This window comes from Nilaparvata lugens, chromosome X (genome assembly GCF_014356525.2).
Source record: "Nilaparvata lugens isolate BPH chromosome X, ASM1435652v1, whole genome shotgun sequence".
Taxonomy (NCBI): Eukaryota; Metazoa; Arthropoda; class Insecta; order Hemiptera; family Delphacidae; genus Nilaparvata; species Nilaparvata lugens.
This window is the reverse complement of record NC_052518.1, coordinates 78,114,392-78,134,463: the sequence shown is the minus strand read 5'-3', so window position 1 is coordinate 78,134,463 and position 20,072 is coordinate 78,114,392. Positions and strand designations below refer to the sequence as shown.

Genomic DNA, 20,072 nt, shown 5'->3' with positions numbered 1-20,072 from the left:
TGGTTATTTGCGAATCTAAATAAAATTTCACAGCTTCGCTGATTCCTTGTTGATTTATCGATTCGATTATCTTCTGTGTTATCGAGTCAATATCACACGTAAGATTAGCAAGAGCTCCGCTAGCCGTATCAATTCGTCCGAATTGATGTAGAGTCATTGTGACACTAAACAATTAATTTTGCTTCTTTTAGCTCTTCAATTATAGACGCGATCTCCACATCATGCCCGCTGTTGCCACTAGCTTTTGAGGAATAGAGTAAATTTAATCTTTCCACTAATTCGTCAAAATTATCAAAGTATTGATAAATTCTATCATGAGAATTATTTTTTGCAAATTTCAATAAACCCCAACCCTTCTTTTTACTAATTTTTTTACTGGGGAATAACTTTTGAATCATTTGCGATTTAATTCCCTGATTTCGTTTAACATACCCTCTTCGATCTAAATGTATGCCTGTAAGTGTTCCATGTTGGCATTTCTTTCTCTCTTATAACATTGTCGAAATTTACTATAGGAATCATGTTAGTCACGTGTACAGCATGTGATCTGATAAGGAACTGATAAGTTATCAGAGAGGATCACACCACATGGCTCGCTCCCTCTCACTTCAACTGGCGCTCTCTTTCCCGCACCCTCTTCACGAGAATGCATCTGTTGGTTGAGCCTTAGCAAATTACGAAACTTGAAATGAAAAGCAATGTTTGATGAGGAGCTATTATATTTTCAACGAATGTACATCATGATATTTACACTGAATGGAATGTATTTGCAATAGATTATTTACAATAAATGTACATGATATTTACAATAGATTATTTACAATAAATTTACATGATATTTACAATAGATTACAAAAGATTATTTTTCATCTAATAGTTGATCCTTACTAATATAACTAGGTGTTGAAAACCCAATCCATTTCACTAACAATCCTTTTTTATCACGTTTTAATATTTTTTCAATCAAATACACTTGTCTCTCCAATTCGTTTAATTGTGTTTTTTTAATTTCTTCTGCATAAAACCTACCACAGGATGATGTGACAGCACATCATCGTTTCTGCTAGAACCAAGTAAACTGTTTTCAAATTTAGTCGAGCTTAAAAAATTGTCTGTTGAACTCTCATAACTCTGTTCATCCCCCTCTCCATTATCATCAATTTCCATACTCTGTTCCTCTTTTACTTCTTCCTTTTTTGGTTTTACACCAGAGTGTGAGAATTTGTTTTTTCCCAGTTCAATTATGGGCTCTATCAACGGGGAGAGCGTTTTCCTATTATATTCCTCCGATCGCCTTTCAAAATTGACTAAGCTTTTATGCTTCTCTCTAATTACTTTTCTCAATTTCTTAATCTTTTCGATTAAACCAATGTTCTTTCTATTCAGTTTTCTGCTGCTGTATGACAACATGTCTGCACAAAGAATTAATCTCTACTGAACGGTAAGAAACGTATCGAGCGAATCTCGGTACTTGCCGCTATTAATTCCACACTTGCTCATAATAGTTAGAAAATTATGAGGTTTACGATTCCAAACTGTATGAAAAAGTTTAACGAAATCTTTATAAGAAATATCTGCTCCAACATGATCTCTGTGAATTAATTTCAGACTCAATAAATCTACCTTGAAGATTATAATCATATTCGCATTGTCCCTAGTGAAATGTTTCTGTGTAGCTCCATAACTCTGAATTAAATATGCAGTGTCAATATTACGATGTCGTCCCATGGTAAAATATTCTCTTATTTGAGGTACGTGATTAAGTTGGAAGTCGTCAAATATGACAAGAGAAAATTGTTGAATTTTGTTGGGGTGAGGTATAGATTCCGAATTGCTGTTTATATGAAATTCAATACCCTTCATTTTTGAAAAGACTTTTCTCAAAAACAAGTACTTATCTTGATACTCGCTCTTCGTGTGCAAGTATATAGTTTTAAATCTCAACCCATTCTTTGAAAAAATTAAATTAAATAGTAAATTGGTCTTGCCACAACCTGAAGAGCCTATTATAAGGATCCTTGCATTATGTGGTAACAACTTACCATTTTTACACCATGTTGGCATTTCTTTCTCTCTTATAACATTGTCGAAATTTACTATCGGAATCATGTTAGTCATGTGTACAGCATGTGATCTGATAAGGAACTGATAAGTTATCAGAGAGGATCACACCACATGGCTCGCTCCCTCTCACTTCAACTGGCGCTCTCTTTCCCGCACCCTCTTCAGTTCAATAGTTATTTTCTTAGTCTATATTATGTAAATTCATCTATGACTTTGCTGTATTGTAAGCTATTGTATATAAGTGTATAAGCCAGTATATATTGTAATCTACATAAATAAATAAAGTACTCAATCTTCATGAGAATGCATCTGTTGGTTGAGCCTTAGCAAATTACAAAACTTGAAATGAAAAGCAATGTTTGATGAGGAGCTATTATATTTTCAACGAATGTACATCATGATATTTACACTGAATGGAATGTATTTGCAATAGATTATTTACAATAAATGTACATGATATTTACAATAGATTATTTACAATAAATTTACATGATATTTACAATAGATTACAAAAGATTATTTTTCATCTAATAGTTGATCCTTACTAATATAACTAGGTGTTGAAAACCCAATCCATTTCACTAACAATCCTTTTTTATCACGTTTTAATATTTTTTCAATCAAATACACTTGTCTCTCCGATTCGTTTAATTGTGTTTTTTTAATTTCTTCTGCATAAAACCTACCACTAATTACTTCTCCATTTAGATCTCGCAAGCTATACGTTACAGGTTGAGAAGGAAATATAGAATGAATTACAAAATACTCTGCGTTCCAGTTTATGTTATAAGATTTATCAAAAAGAACCCTTTTCTTTGAGATTCGTACAACATCTCCTAGCTTAAATTTCGGTTTTGAATTTTTCAATTTATATCGTCTATTGAATGCAGAATTCAATGACATTAAAACATGATTACGATCTTTTTTCCCCACATCTTTAGGTTTCATTCTTATGGATGAATGCATTGTTGCATTATAATCACGAACTAAACTGTCTAGTTGCGATATCCAGTTTTTGGTTCCATGTTCAGTTAAATATCTATAAATTTTTGCTTTAAGTGTTCTATTAAACCTTTCAACTATGGAGGCTTTCTTATCGGTAAAAACATGATAATGTTTAATACTATATCTATCTAATAACGCTTTAACTTTTGAATTAAAGAATTCTGTTCTCTGATCTGTTTGGAACAGCTTAACTCCCTTATTTTTAGAAATAATTGGCTTGAGAGCGTTAAATACAGATTGGCTTGCCTTGTCTTTTAATGGTACACAATATGCAAATTTTGAAAAACAATTAATAACAGCTAAGATATATTTGTAACCCTTATTAAAACGCGATAAACTCGTCATCCCAATGAGATCAGCTTGAAGCAAGTCTTTTTTACTTTTCAACTCATATTTGCGAGTGGGATAGTTCACACGCGGCACGCTATGAAGCTCTAAAGCTAACTTAGATCTAATAATATTCATGATACAGTCAAATCAGTGGTGTTGGATGATTGTCACGGGACATACTGAGCAATCAGTTAGAGTGTTGTGGGCACTCTATAATGTCCAAATGGGAGAGTATCAACACCATTCTCAGCAATGTACCTCTTATCATCATAAGGGCTCAAACAGATTTTTGCACATTCAACCTGATACATGGTGTGATTATAGGATCTTAACATATTAAATTTTTCTACATGTTCACTATGTTCAAACAATGATTTCTTATATAAATTAAAATTAAGTTTTCTACATTTCACTCCGCTCTGTACACCCTTTGCTATACATTTATTCACAGGTTCTTCATTCTCGTTACATACTAAAAATGAGTAAAGTTTGGATCTAAGTCCAAGAAATTTATGGACAGGTTTTGACCCGGTCTCATCCTTGAACTTTCCTACAACTTTATTTCTCTCCATGGAAAAGCAAGGGTGGGAAGGTGGATAGTTAGAAGTATCGAAAAGGGTCAAATTTTCTCTAATCAACTGATACACATCTTCGACTTTTAGGTTTAGAAGAAAACTGTCGGTGTCAGTCATACACAGTTCTATACGATCCCACAGTATAATTTTTTGTAATTTGCAATAGAAAAAATCGTACATATGGAATTTACTCAACTCCAGTACGGAAAAGCCGGAATAGACACGCTTGTTCATTTTTTGTTCCAACTTGCGAGAGAAAACTGCGATCACGTTCGGACTAATTATTTGCCAGCGTTTACATAGTGGATTTGAAATGTACTTATCTAACCGTTTTTCATCCGTGATAATTTTAACATTCATTTGCTTACAACTACTTTGAATCGTCTTGCCAAATATTAAGTTACAATGGGCCTTAAAGAAGGATATTTCAAATTTATTTTTCGCGTTCTGTCTATTCCGGATATTGAAGTCAATGTAGCTTTTCAGCCAGGGAGATTGGGAAAAGCTAATGACGCGATGCACTTTCAATAATTTCAAACCGAGCTGAAGGTAGAGCTTTAAATTGACATAGTGAACAATGTACTTTTCACAATCGAAAAGTGTGTTCATGAGCTTTTTGGTTCCAGTTTGACCGTTCTCATTCGTTTGGTAGTTCGACAGCAATTCGCGTGGAGGCGTTTGGTGGAGAGGTGCGAGTGGGAAGCTGGCATGCTTATCATGTAACTCTTGAGGGTACTTGAGATCACATTCTATTATATATCCGGTTTCTGAATTGCTGTCCAAATTCGCGAAATCAAGGCTGGAAATTTCTTCCTCTGAGAGGAATTTGAAATTTCCAACAGGTAAGCTTCGGCTCATAGCTTCTGAGTATAAACTGTTTGCATCGATATAAAGCAGATAATTAGACGGTTTTGAAGGATCGTATGTTTCGGGTAGATGTTTGTTATTTGCTTCGCAATAACGTTTACCGATAAATGACACCCCACCCCTCATCCCTGCCTCAAACATAAGATGCATGTCAGGATGAGTAATCAATTCTAGTTCGACTTTAGTGTGTTTCAGCATGCAATTCCAGGTGAAGTGCGCAAGAGAAAGAAAATGGGTCACATCGAGGCCATATGAGCTAAAAAGCGTAGACCTCATGGATTCAAAAACTACCGCTAATAGCATTACGTCCAAACATAAATAAAAATCGTGATATTCACCCAGATTTTTCAGCTTGAATGTTGAGAACACTCTTTGCGCATGCTTATATTCTTCGCGAGACAGAGGTGTATCAGTTAAATCGTTATGAAAACATTCAATGGGAGGAAGCGATGTTTCCGCGAATTTTTCGGGACAGCTCATGTACGAGTAGGGATATACTCCTTTTTTCAACAATAGCTGTCTGTGTTCGTGAGGTGGATCATGAAACACCGAAAATAATCGTTCAAACTTCTTTTCCATGTCTGTACTTTCTACCAAATTACGCACCAATACTTCCAAGGATTCAGACATAAACTTGTGAGAATCTAAAAATTTAATTTTGCCTACTGAAAGTGTCAAAAATCTCTCTGACGTATTTGCAATGCAGGAAATTTCTTTTTTACATTTACCGAGCGATTTCCGAATAAAATGCGAATCAAAACCGGAGAAATTTTGAAAATAACATGATATGTACTCCGGAGTACGAGCTGTTAAATTACAAGAAGTGCCGCACACAAGTAATTACCGGTTTCATGCGCGTGGTGGCGACATTTAATATCGCTGTCTAAAAACGGTTCAACACAATGCCCGCAGTTTACTGAATTTTGAAATTCACGCTCTTGACTTTCGGATAAAGCTTGCATCGGAATTTCTCGTTTCATATCCTCATACAAAATGTCGCCGAGATCTGTAATTTCCTGAAGAAATTTCTCCATGATTTTTTCGTCTAAACTACTCGATCTATGGAGTACAGGTCCGTAGGCAATTTCCCCGTTAACATCTATAACAACGAAACAATACCCACAAGGAATATGACGCACCGTTTTCTTTGTGTAACTACGAGTAACTTCATCAGAATCGGAATCATCATCATTATTATCGATATTAACAACATAAGTTTCTAAATCCGCGTAAATGGTGTACTTTTTCTTCAACGTCGCGCCTAGTTTCTTGAATTTAATTGTCTCTCCGCGTTTAGGATATGAAACGCGCTGAGATTCAAACTTGGAACAAAGTTCCACATGTTTCAACAAATTTGCTTCAGCATCACAATTCTTAGTTTTGTTTGATGTAAATCTATGGAAACAAAAATTGCAAATGTGTACTTGACCATGGGATTTTGAAAGGTGGGAGAGAAGACGAGATAGCCCGTTTTTCCCGTTCGCGGTATTTACTAAACAGAAATGAGTTTCTCCTGCATCGCCTTTTAGCATTAAAAGATTAATTTGGTGTTTACGCGTGCGGAAAATGCTTGTACGGAAGGGGAAAAACTTTTTGTTGTCATACGCGATGACGTGAATTGCAATATCGGGATTGAGTATTTCAAATTTCTTAATATCGCGTGTCGTCACCGGGAAATTTACACCTCGCGTATTAAGTGTGTGAGCAAACTTGCTCAAATACTTTACAGTCAAGTGCGAGTTCCTTGGCTTCTGATGGAAATACGCGAGCACTGACCATAAAAAGCATTTTTCGTCAGAGAGATTTTTCACATTTATAATACAATTTTTGTTTTTCAAAAACTGGGGTGTTTGAATGAAACTGGATGTGTATATAGGATTAAATTTAATCACGTTCACATCCAGTGATTCAATTTTCTTTAGCACCCATCCACTCCCATGTCTTACGAAATTTTCGAAAGATGAGAGGATTTTTTTCACAGCCAAGAAAAAATGCTCATTAAAATCTTCATAGTTCTCAAGCACGTTTAGCGCTATGTTGGAGTAACTATGTAGATTTATTAGAGATGAGACAGACTCGCCAACCTGCTTGTCATCCATCACCACTAATTTATACAGCAAAACGTTTAAGACAATAAACCACTTAACATTCCCATCATGGCGTGCCGCATGTTCCCTAATTATATCGAAAACTCGACGTTTCGAGCTCTCAAGCACGTTGGTGATGTCGATATCCTCGTCATCGAGGGTGATGCGATGGCGGGCTGCGCTTGAATTGATGCCACGTAGTCTGCGTTCCCTCGGCATGATTCTGAAAAACAAAACGATCAGGATGAGATAGAGTACAACAACATGTTTAGTTGTGAATTGACATTGGTAGAAGAAGGGTGTGTGAAAATGATATCTCAAGATCACATAATGTTGTATGAAAGATTAAGATTATTATCTTTTGATAAAAGATGGTTGAAATCTTCTCCGCATTTGTCCGCGGAAAACATGGCGAAAGAGGGATTTATATTCTCATCTCCACCAGACATTGTGCGATGTGTATTTTGTTCAATTTATTTGGGAAAATGGGAAGAAAGTGACATACCAGCAATAGAACATACAAGGTACAGCCCGAACTGTAGAAGGAAAGATAATATAACAATTGAAGAGGAGAATTTCGATAATAATATTCTACGAGAATATGAAGAAAGATATTCAACTTTTAATTGTGTAGAAGAATCATCCATTCAAGGAGAGTATTTTGAAAAGCATCATCATTGTGACTTTTGTAAATCATTATGCAATAAAACAGAGTATTTTGCGAGAAATGGTTATTTCTTACATAAAAATCCATTCTATCTGCAATGTGTCTATTGCAAATATATTATGGAAAATCCATTTGAAAAAGTAATACATTTACAGTTTTGTTTATATGAAGAGTGTGAGAAAGAAGAGCGGGGCTTGGATGTTCCGGATATACCGTATCGTAAAGATAAATCGCATGCATGCAGTATATTGTAGAAGGTTTTTTATCCTCTGAGGACAAAAGTCCTCTCCTCGGAGGACAAAAACTGTCCTCGGAGGACTATTTTCCTCCTCAGAGGATAAAATCAAAGTAAAAATGTACTTACATGTAGTGGTTGATGCTGCGTGAATCTCCTCGAGTGTAGATAGTGGGCTACAGGTGTAGATAGCGGGTTACAGGTGTAGATAGCGGGTTACAGGTGTAGATAGCGGTCTATGCTAGAGGTGTAGATAGCGGCCTATGATTGATTCCTCTCAGCTGTCTTGTCTCGGCGAGAGCTCAACTGGTTATGAGGTTCGGAACTCGAGTTGAGAGGTGAGAAAATGCTGTGAAAACAATGAAATATTTAATAACTGAATCAAGAAATGCTATTCCTCTATGTCGTGAAATATTTAATAACTGAATTGAGAATGCTATTCCTCTATCTTGAAATGTTGTGAAATATTTTAATAACTGAATCGAGAATGCTATTCCTCTATGGCCTGAAATATTTATTAGAAATAGAGTGCTATAAAGTACAATAAATTATCGCTAGAGTGTGCTTTTCATAATAATAATAATAATAATAAGCTAGAGCAAGGTAATCTGTTAGTAGTGATCTTGTCTTTGCTGATACAACATCAAGCTACTGTACTGAGATGGATAATGTGTTTGGTGCGGCATCAGTGGAGTCTGAGTTAAAGTCTTCAGATTTGTGCGTTCAATTCATTATAGATAGACATTTTAATCAATTAAGTGAATACCATTCTGTTCCTTTAGAAAAAATGAGATATCAATATAAATTAAGTGAACTCTTGGACACACACCTAGATATATTGCAGCGATTAGCAGAAAAAGGATGGACAAATCTACAATATTTAACTTTTGTGAGAGATTATGAAAAATTAGGTTCTTGCTTCAGTGATGGATATGATCATATTCTTGTTTGTGATTTATATGGTACATCATATGATAAATTCTGGGGGAATGGCGACCGCCCAGATTCATATAAATGTGAGTGTGCAATCCTTAAACAGTCTATCAATAGAATTAAGAAGGTTATAATAGAAAACAATGCTCATTTAACAGAAGAACAATTAAATCAACTTATCTGGAATTTTTTACGAGATTCTGCAGATGAGACAGGCTTAGAACAGGATTGACAAAGAAAGATCAAAACATATAAGTGTATGTGTGCAATATTGTAAATAAATGAAATGCAACAACTTTGCTACTGTAATACATTAGGTTGGTTAAATATTAAAATGCGTTATCTCATTGATGATAGAAAACACTGACAAGATAAGATTCATGTTTGAAAAATGAGGTCCTCTTACTTCCATATTGAAGGATCTAACATTGATTTGAATTATAAAATTAGAATCAAGCTAGATGTTTTATTCCCGTAGACATGGGGGATTTCAGCTTCTAGCAGGTGAAGTCTCATGCTGAGTTCTAGACGAGATTTTTTTTTCGTCTTCTAACACATGGATGCTATTTGAAAAATGATCGTGTGTGGGATACTTACAATCTGATAACGATCTGGGAGCACATGTTGTTGGGGAGAAATTCGAATTTTTTTCGCCTTGTACCACGCTCTCGCTCGCACGTGCCTGGAACAGAGAGAGAAACGTATGCTATATAAACAGAAGTGATGAGAGGAAAATTATCATTCACATCAGAGACAGATTCGAGTATACTTCACACATCGTACGAGATGAGTTCTCCATCGTTCATCTTACCAGATAGCCCACCCCCGCAGCATGTGCTCAACTATTGGCAGCGCAAAGCTGCCGAGTCGTGTGCCGCCTCTTCTGCTGCTGCTGCCGCTGCCACCTCCGCTGCCTCCCCCACCTCCTCCTCCGCCTCACCCCTGAAGAGACGGGGAATCTTCGTACAACGAGAGAGGGGTGAGGAGATCATCATCGGGGACAGTCCTCTCCCTCAATCAACACCGACTACCTGGGCACCGCGGCGTGCAGTGCTGACAACCCTATCAAACAGCATCAGGCAGAAGCAGGCGAAGAGGAAATTAACGTTCGAGGAGCCTGAGGTTAGCGGGGAAGAGGAGGAGGAGGTGCTCACTCAATCAAAGGTTAGTTTCAACAAATATTATTATTATTGTATTAACATGTAATGTGCACAAAATCTTTATAAAATGTGAATTTTTAAAACTAATTTCTAATGGATAAAATCTCTTGCGTGCATTACAAGTCATTACTGATTCTTATACTGTGAGCGAAGACTGAGCTTGACTTCTAATTGTGCTATCAAAACAATCCGAACACAGATAAATTCTCATGATGGTTGCATTGAAATTTGGATAAAAATTCAAAACATGTTTTAGTAATTTCGATAATAAATTCGAATATGTTGCATGAAACAATTCAATTATCTACCAATTTGAATTGAGTTCAAGTAATCGGAGAATTTCTGAGTTATTACTTATATATATTACTTACTATATCAAATTTCTGATTCGAATAATGCATAAACTGTTTATAATATTCGATGTGAAACAAAATTATTGTTGATAAAAATGAGCATGTAATGAACTGAAATATTGATTCGAATAATACATAAACTGTTTATAATATTCTGTGTGAAACAAAATTATTGTTGATAAAAATGAACATGTAATGAACTGAAATATATTTGAGTCAATTATCTAGCAATTTGAATTGAGTTCAAGTAATCGGAGAATTTCCGAGTTATTACTTACTTTCAGTTTTGAATAGTGAATCTGTTGAGCAAGTTCTCCCTCTCTCGTATGATTTTATAACCTGAAACAAATAAGAGTCTAATGAAATATTTTTTCAACAGAAACGTGTGCCGGAAGAGAACTCATCCATGCTACCACTGATGGAGGAGGTGTGACGAAGGGAGGAGGAGGAAGCGGAGAACGAGATGGACGTGGAGACGGAGGACTTGCTCGCCATTATAAATAGTCGGGTGGAGAAACCGTGGACGCCTCTCCGGCAGTTGGTGGAGGACACGGCGTACCCCATCGTGGGGGTACGGGAGATTACAAACCAACATGGTCGCCGTGTAATTTTAAAAGTCCATTTAACATCTGTACGGCTGACGGACATATACATGCCGGAGAGGTATAGCCACAGTTTGACGTCCAAAGACATTGAACATTTTAACAAAAATTGTAAATCCTTATGTCTGTTTGTGAAGCATGTTAATGCTTTTTTGACAGACATAAAAATTGTTAAGTGCAAAATTAGCAAATTTGGCATTTAACAATATTTATGTCGGTGAGCATTAACATGTTTTGCATTAAATATGTATAAATTTGTTATGTAATAGTAGTGTTCAATAAAATGTGTGCATATTTGATAAAAAATTGTTTTCAATTCTTACCTGTTGTTGCCATTGTTGATAAGTTCGTAATGAATAGTAGAAACACACAGAAGAAGAAATGCTGCTTCACCTGCTCTGTTGTGAATGATATTCAAATAAGGTAACTGCGTCTTTTATAGTTTGTTGCGAGCATGCTCACTAGTCTTTTCCGCTACACACACACACACACACACACACACACACACAGCTGTGCAGGCAAGCGCTGGCGGCTTCTCGCTCCCTCCTACATTAGCATGTGTTCGCACGTGCTCCTACAGATGTGGGTGGGCCAGCATCATTTCTCCCCTTTTCAAATCGCATTCACCTTTCAAATTTAAATAATATTCTTATCATTCAAGCAATGGATCATAGCAATCATGGTATGAATTCATTTCCAACTCGATTGAAAATTAAACCAATTCAAGTTGGTGTATTGATTAATTAACCTCAGTTAATGTTCAACCATTGAGTTGAAAGGTAATGAAAAATGGTATGTAGGAGAAAAAAGCAGAGTTCGAGGAAACGGGGTAGAGGAATCTTGAGTTCAGCAGCAAGAGTTTTTAAAGGTGTGTCAGGTTTGGCAGGTAATGTGACATCAACTATTTTAAATAAGGTAATTGATAACCTGGGGGAAGAATATCATATTCCGGGATACGAGTGGTGTGGCCCGGGGACCAAGGTTAATGAAAGGTTAAACAGAGGTGATCAAGGTATAAATTCATTAGATAGAGCTTGCAAGATACATGATATAGCCTATACTCAAAATAGCGATAATAAAACTCGTGCGGTAGCCGACAGAGCTCTAGCAAACGCTGCATGGGACATTTTCAAAAATCCTCAAACACCCCTTGCCGAGAAAGCACTTAGCTATCTTGTTACAAACGTTATGAAAGCTAAAGCGGCGTTTGGTGGGTCTTTGAGAAAGAAGAAGAAGAAGAAGAATGAGAGGAGAAGTTATAGTAACGATATTAGACGCAAAGCTATAGCTCAGTTGAAAAAGCATATCGCAGGAAAAGGATATTTTTTGAAGCCTTTTCCTAGTATTAGTGGGGGGAGAGTTCCACCCCTACCCCCATCGTCATATGGAGTGAGTTTATTCCCTCAAGTTAAGAAACGTAGAACAACAAAGAAGAGTAGGAAGAAGAAGAAGAAAGAAGAAGAAGAAGGCATGAATATTGAAGGAGAATTGAGTAATTATGATTTGATTGATTGGTCGAAATTATTACAGATTCAGCTAAGAGGCATATATATGCTAGATGCATTACCCAAAAAAATTCTAAAAAACGAGAATGCCATTGTGAATTTAGCAAGGGAAAGCGAGGATGGGACACATTGGGTAGCATATAAGAAAGTTGGTTCTAATGTTTGGTATTTTGATCCAATTGGAAATTTACAACCTCCATACGAATTGGACAAATATTGGAAAAAAGAAAATGGAGTAAATATATTTTATAATGTGGAGCATATGCAACCATTAAATAGCGATTTTTGTGGTCATCTTACATTATTGTTTCTTGCAAATCAGTTGTAATTAAGTGTTTGTGGTGAACACACAAGATGGTGGTTATTACATTACGATCTAACACAAGTGATCTCTATGAACATTTACAAGAAATTATAGAATTGGATAAAAATCGTGAATGGGAAATTGGATTGATTAATTTTTCCAGTTACAATAGTATTGCAAACATTAACAAAGGAACAAATTCCAGCTTCAAATATGGTGATAGATTAATCGAGTTGGATACTGGTGCATATGAAGTTGAGGATATTATAAAATCTTTAAAGAATAAATTGAATATTGATGGCAAGAAGAATAAACTTATTATACGTGCAAACGTAAATACTATGAAGATTGAAATTCATTCTGATAAACCCATTGATTTAACACGTTCTGATTCGATTGCTAAGATACTTGGTTTTGATAATGTTGTTTTGCAGCCAAATAAATGGCATTATTCCAAACATTTGGTTAACATAACAAGCGTTGACAGTATTGTAGTTGAGTGTAATTTAGCTTGCGGCAGTTACTCTGAGGGAAAACAAAAACATATAATCTACAAATTTTTACCAAAGGTTCCTAGCGGTTATTTAATAAACGAAGTACCATCACCGATTATTTATGTACCTTTGAATACGCATCAAATTCAAACTATTAATGTAAAGGTAATGGACCAGAACGGATCGTTTATTGATTTCCGCGGAGATACAATTACAATTAGGTTGCACATACGTGAAAAGTAATGGGTTATCTTATTTTCAACCCACGTTCGAATAAGACCAATCAAGTCATTAGAGAAAGGAACGCGATAGCGACAACACCTAAAAACAAATGTGCTTTGTCGGCTAAAAGCGCGAGAATATTAGAAAAGTTGGGTTTTATAGTTGATTGGCGAAATGTCAGGAGGCCCCTCAGCAATTAGTGAAATTCTGGATATGGAGACAGACCTTCAGTTTTATAATGATATTACTAAATTCCAATTTCACACTCATACAGTTTATTCGGGACAGGAAATAAAAAACTCTGACGAGGCACGTATTGGCATAAATTCTTTAGATGTCTATTCTTTACCTTGTAAATCATTCATATTGATTGAGGGAACAGTTAACTGTACAAAACCGGGAACAGACCCAGCCGATGCACCAGTTGCAGCAGACTATAAATTAAGCAGTAATGTAATCGGCAACCTTTTTGACGAAATACGATATGGATTAGCAGGTCAGCAAATTTCTAAATCAAGATTGATTGGATTAACATCCACAATTAAAGCTATATTGGTGAAAAATACTCTCGATAAAAACACATATCACTTGGTTTTGACAGAGCAGGATATGAGCTAACGGATAATACATTCACTTTCTGTGTACCGCTGAAATTAATCCTCCCGTTTTTTGAAGATTTTCAAAGAATAATTTTAAATTTGAAACAGGAACTCGTCTTATTGAGGTCACCGACAGATCTAAATTGTGTTGAGTCTCAAAGTGGAACAAGCGTTAGTGTGAAAATTACAAAACTGCAATGGAGAATGCCCTACATAACTTTAGAAGATCATGTAAGACTGAAATTTTTGAGATTGCTCGATGCTGACACTCCACTGAAATTAGGTTTCCGCCATTGGGAAATTTGTGAATTACCAAATTTGCAAAATTCACTTAACCATTCTTGGGCAGTTCGTACCACATCGAGTTTTGATAGTCCAAAATACGTTATAATTGCATTTCAAACTGATCGTAAGAATAAAATTAAAAAATCAATATCTAATTTCGATAGCTGTAGTATTTACAATGTTAAAGTATATTTGAACAGTGAGTATTATCCATATGAAAATCTGCTAGGTAAGAAGGAAGTTTTATACCGGATGTTCCTGGATTTCGCGCCCTCGTATTATAATCATTCAATCAATAGCGAACTCGGAACAGAAATCGATTTTAAAACGTTTTGTGAAACAACACTGCTGATTGTTGTAGATTGTTCACACCAACCAAGTCATTTGAAATCATCGACAGATGTTCGTATTGAAATGGAATTTAAAAGTGCAGTACCTGCAAATACTTCCGCGTATTGCGTTTTAATTAGCGATCGTGTGATGGAATACACACCTCTCACGAGCATGGTGAAAGAAGTTCAGTAATTTTATTGATAGAGCGCGCCGCCTATATAAGGTGTGCATTCTGCTCAATTTAGTTCATTATCAGTTTCACCTTTGAACAGGCAACATGTCCTATTCTTTGTGTTCTGATATTTTGGACAAGCCACAAACTCGCTCTATTGGTATTCAGTGCGATCTTGATAGTTTCTATTATGAAGCAAGTACACCAAAGCCGCTGGAGGTGGAGGAGGAGGAGAAACGAGAAGAGGAGGAGGAGAAACGAGAAGGATTCGAGGAGTGCGCCACCACCGCTGAGGGGAGGGAGAAAGACAAAGGATTCAACGAGGCCGCCGAAGAGAAAGAAGTGGACAAGGAAGCGAGTGCGAAAATTGCTACGGTTGATCTTCACTGGTTTAAACAAGATTGTAATCAAATTATTGTGAAAGAACTTGCCATAATTGATCAGTTTAATAATTATATTGTGTTCCATTTCAAATCACCATTTGCAAAGACAGAATTGAGTGCAAAATTGTATAACGATGTAACATGGTTAGAACGTCACTATCATAAAATAAAATGGGAAGATGGAGATTTAGAATACAGTGAGTCATTAATACGTGATTACCTTGCAGCTTATGAGAAAATTTTCACAAAAGGAACTGAGAAAGCAAAGTTTTTAAGAAGATTGCATAGCAACGTTCAATGTATACCAGAGGATTTTCCAAAACCTGATTTCAGCTTTTTCACTAGTTCATGGTGTTATGCTGCGTGCAACATTCATAAAAATAGACCACATTCTCGCTGTGCTTTATTCTCTGCCCAACATTATAATTCTTTGTTGTTTAAAAATATGTATCAAACAAATAATTTCTTGTGCGAAAACAATCGAATGCAAAGTATGAAAATGGCTCCGATGTACACGAATTCACAGAAAAGAAACTTTGCTCGTTATGGATTCTTCTACAACGGAAAGGATCTACAATGTGTTTATTGCCTGCATGCATTGAGACTGCATAAAGCGCGTACATGTTGTCTGTCGTCAATTAATGAAGAAAGACCACTTAATTACTCTATAATAGTTCCTGCCTATACTTAGTTTTCTTCATTCGCTCAACAACATGGATCCGAGAAAGTGGTTGGCTGCTGACAACGAATTGGAAGTGAGGTTAAAAAACTGTATTGATTGGTACGATGAGTGTGAAAGTGCAATTAGGAAATCAACTCCTGAAAATTATAGTTTGGCGAAGCAATTGAAAGACATTTTTCTAAGCACGGTTAATTTAAATGATATAAGAGACTATCTATGTTATTATCGTCCTCATAATTTGTGTATAGATAAGCTAATTAGAATTGAAGATGAAATTATGAATAGTTGTGTCGAAATGTGTAAATAAACGTTTTCTGCCTTCAAATGATTTTTCATTCCAATATCCCATTCACGTTTTTTAGTTTAGTTGCTGCTTAGAGCTAGACCAGACAACACGTGTGGGGTGATCTTTTTTATACAGACACGAGTCCCTATAACACGTGCATCTCATCAATTTAGAAAGAGAGATATATCTTTCCCCCTCATTCGAGACACGTCAAACATCTGCAAGATGCAGTGTTATGGTTTTTCAAAATTCAAAAAATTAACTCGTCTCTTGATGTCAATTTCATTTAATGAATTTGATTCAATTGTGAAAAATATTAAATTTTCAACAGGATGTCAAGATGTTGATTTACCATTAACAAAAACAGAAAATGTACACTTTTCGATTTTATCTGAGATTTTCGAACTGCTCAATATTCTAGACAGCGGACATCTACATTATGATTGTACAAATGATTCGTCATTATCTGTTGTTAAAAATTCCGATGAACTTTGGAAATGCTTGTACGATATTGCAGATAAAAAATGTAAAAGAACTTAGATCATTGTAGAGATTTATAGCATTAGATGCGAGAGAGAGAGAGAATTTCTCAATTCAATTAGATGTAGAGAGAGAGTCATTGACCTCACTCTGGATTCGCTAGTATAGAGTAATATGGATTCACTTTAATCTGTCAGCAAGGGAATTTTTCCCCCTCATCTATACTGGGAGAGAATTTCTCACTTCAATCTGTCAGTGAGAGAGAGATTCACTTCAAACTGTCAGTATAGCATTAGATGTAGAAATATGGATTCACTTTAATCTGTCAGTATAGAGAGGGAATTTTTCTTCCAAAAAGGGAAATTTTTTTTCCCTCACCTGGGAGAGAGAGAGAGATATCTCTTTTCATCCCCCTCACCTCCACTGGACAAGGGGAAGGGGAAATCTATTTTTAGAAAGAGAAAGAGAGAGAGAAAGATATATCTCTCTCTTTTCAACCCCCCTCACCTCCACTGGGCAGGGGGAAGGGGAAATCTATTTTTAGAACACCCCCCACCCTGCGGGCGGGGGGAAGGGGAGGAGGGATGGACGAGAGGGGAGAGGGGGGAGGGGATTTCGAGCAAAAAAGTGGCCTCAATATCCCAAAGTCCCTCTACTTATTTTTAATGCTGATAATAAATATTGCAACCATTCCACAACAGAATTGTTCCAAATTCAGTCTATATGATAATAGAATGAATATTATAAAGTTATATGAGATTCAATTATAATAATACTTCATCAACAAGAAGTCATCAGCAAGTGTAGAAAAGGCCATATCACTTGTCTGGATATGTTTTTGTGCCATCAATGAGCCTCACAAACGTTATACTTCACCCATGACTAACAGTTTAATATTCTCCTATCCGAAAACATAAAAGTTATTCAGCAAAACTTTGCTTATACTTATACGGTGCCCATTAATTTGTTTTATTGATTAATTTGTCTATGTGATCAAAGCTGTAAGCTTATGTTTTAATTTTTCTATTAATGTAAATAAATAAATAAGCTAATATGCCAAGGACTGATTAAGAATTAGGCTAGTGATCAATCAGCCCTCAGGACAGACTTAAGTCTAACCTGACCATTCTATGAAATTTTCATGTGTACTATTTATTCCAGTTCCAAATATCCTCAAGTTTGAGTCTGAATGATATATTATACTCTATATTAGAGTAAAAATATAGTTTCAGCTTGTTTTTTTTTGTAAATACATGAGTAAACTTGTCAATAATTAGGCCTTTCTGCTTTTCTGGCCAAGCGCTCAGTAGCCTACCGCATGAAACGTAGGTATATGCCCAAGTAAGGTTATACTGCATTCTTTAAAACGTGATTAAATTATATTATATAGACAGTATATTTACCTGAAATGCTGAACTTCAATCATTCAAGTCACTGTTGAGTAAACAGGATATTATTGTAAATCCAGTGTTTTTGATTACGGTATTCAATGACATCTATTCTGTATTCTGTTTCTTATTGATCAACGGCATTCATTGAAGTTGTTCTACGAAAATGTGAGTAGAGATTTTACGGGGAGTTGAAGAACTGAATAACTTTTTTTGAAGTGTGAATATTTATGTCTCAAACCTAATGGATACATTATTGTTTTGAAAATATAACAATCACAGCTTTAGTATCACTAACACGAGTAACCTAACCACAAAAGTAAATAAAGATATAAAAATACTTGATTCCTTGATCATAAAAATGGTCGATAAATGTTTCCAATGTATTCCAGTTAAAAACATAGGCATCTCACACATAAAAAATCGTTCATAATAACTTGAATAGAAATAAAATACTGATATTGAATACTATCAAAACTTCTTGTTTATTTACTGTTCATTATCCAATATCTCACGGTAATAATCAGCTGTTTTACAAAAATTTCCAGCCATCAACATATTCAGGTTTACCAACATTTCTTTTACTTTGCCGCACTCTACCGTCATAAAGCGTGTTAACTATTTTGCAAAGTACTTTGCCGCACTCAAATCTACATTCCTGCACTGGGTGTGGGAATAAGGTATTTTGCGTACTATAATTGATGCGGGAATGAGCACTTTTTCGGGTAACTGTAGGAAAAATAATTAGATCTACGCAGAAAAATTCCAATCAGGAGCACAGGGGGGTTCAGGAGAGGGTTTTTTTCAAAATAAATTATGTAAAATCACACTACAGCTAAAACTGATTGGCCTACAGACTTAAAACTTTGCACAAATATTCTTCAAACATGCTAGACGCGCACCAATAACGGATTTTGAGATATTTTGCCTCCAAGGATTTCAAAGGAATGAAAAGGATCCTATTAAGTAAGGTTATGAACATGGTAAGGTGAACGCCATATGAAACTGAGATAATTGACACATGATATTCTAGCAAATGTTGTAATCATTGGAAAGCTTAGAATAATCTTATCAATCAACTGATCGAATTAGTTTTTTCGTAAATCGAGAGTGTGAGCTTGCCACGTGTGTGTTCCATTGTTGTATTCTTGGCCAGTTTGGTTTGTGCCTTCTATCAGCTGTATATGGAGTCTCATACATTCCGATTAGAACATAGCACAGAGATTCTCTTTGATTAGGAGTTTATTGTTAATTCTTTTCCCAAATTCAAATTCTATTGCCATCAAAAATCACATTGAAAACATTCTTACTAGACAACAAGATTACAAAAAAATGTTGAACATTAACCTACATTTATTTGTAGCACGGCCAGAAAAAGGCAATCCTTAGCTGTGAGTTCATTCAATATAACTTATATTATATTTTTTGTTAATATTATGTGAATAAAAAGTACAAGTTGATGAGAGATGTGAGTAATTCCTTATATTTGATTCATATTGTAGTAGTCGGGGTCACTGCAATCAAAAGTTTTTTTATTCTGTAGCTAATAAATTTCAAACGTATTTTTGAATTGAATTGGATTACTAAAACGTATCGATTCATTGATTGTCCATGATGTATCAAGTGTCCATAGAGGAAGTGATTGAACTACTCAAAATTAATGGCTTACTGGTCCCTCATACAATTTATAGTATTCCTGGTGATTGAGCCTGTCTTTTTTCAGCGTTGACTATTAATAATGAAGCTTTATTTACAACTAGCCTACCCGGCGAACTTCGTACCGCCAAAAGGTCAATGTATCTCATGTCACACTTGACTTTATATTTGGTGAATCATGAAATTCATCTGACAATCAATATTTTTATTTACATCTCAATACGGACTCCCTATGTGCTTAGTCATGCAGCATTCATTATTCCGAAAACATATTCTACTCAATCAATTGGTAGTAATATCTATCAGTAAAGTGTTGAATTGAAAAAAATAGAAAAAATGGATAGGTTAAATCAGTGTTTCAGAAATGAATTTAATGTTTTCATAGTTGTTGACTGTCAATAGATG

At 35.5% G+C, this 20,072-nt stretch overlaps 1 protein-coding gene across 1 annotated transcript; it reads left to right on the top strand.

Annotated features, from left to right (window-relative positions):
* The first annotated feature begins 8,848 nt into the window (after window positions 1–8,848).
* LOC120354459 lies at window positions 8,849–10,781 on the top strand. The gene is made up of 2 exons (XM_039441664.1): window positions 8,849–9,927; window positions 10,656–10,781. The coding sequence occupies exons 1-2, from the start codon at window positions 9,487–9,489 to the stop codon at window positions 10,707–10,709; spliced, it is 495 nt and encodes a 164-aa protein (XP_039297598.1). The 5' UTR covers window positions 8,849–9,486; the 3' UTR covers window positions 10,710–10,781.
* The last annotated feature ends 9,291 nt before the right edge of the window (window positions 10,782–20,072 follow it).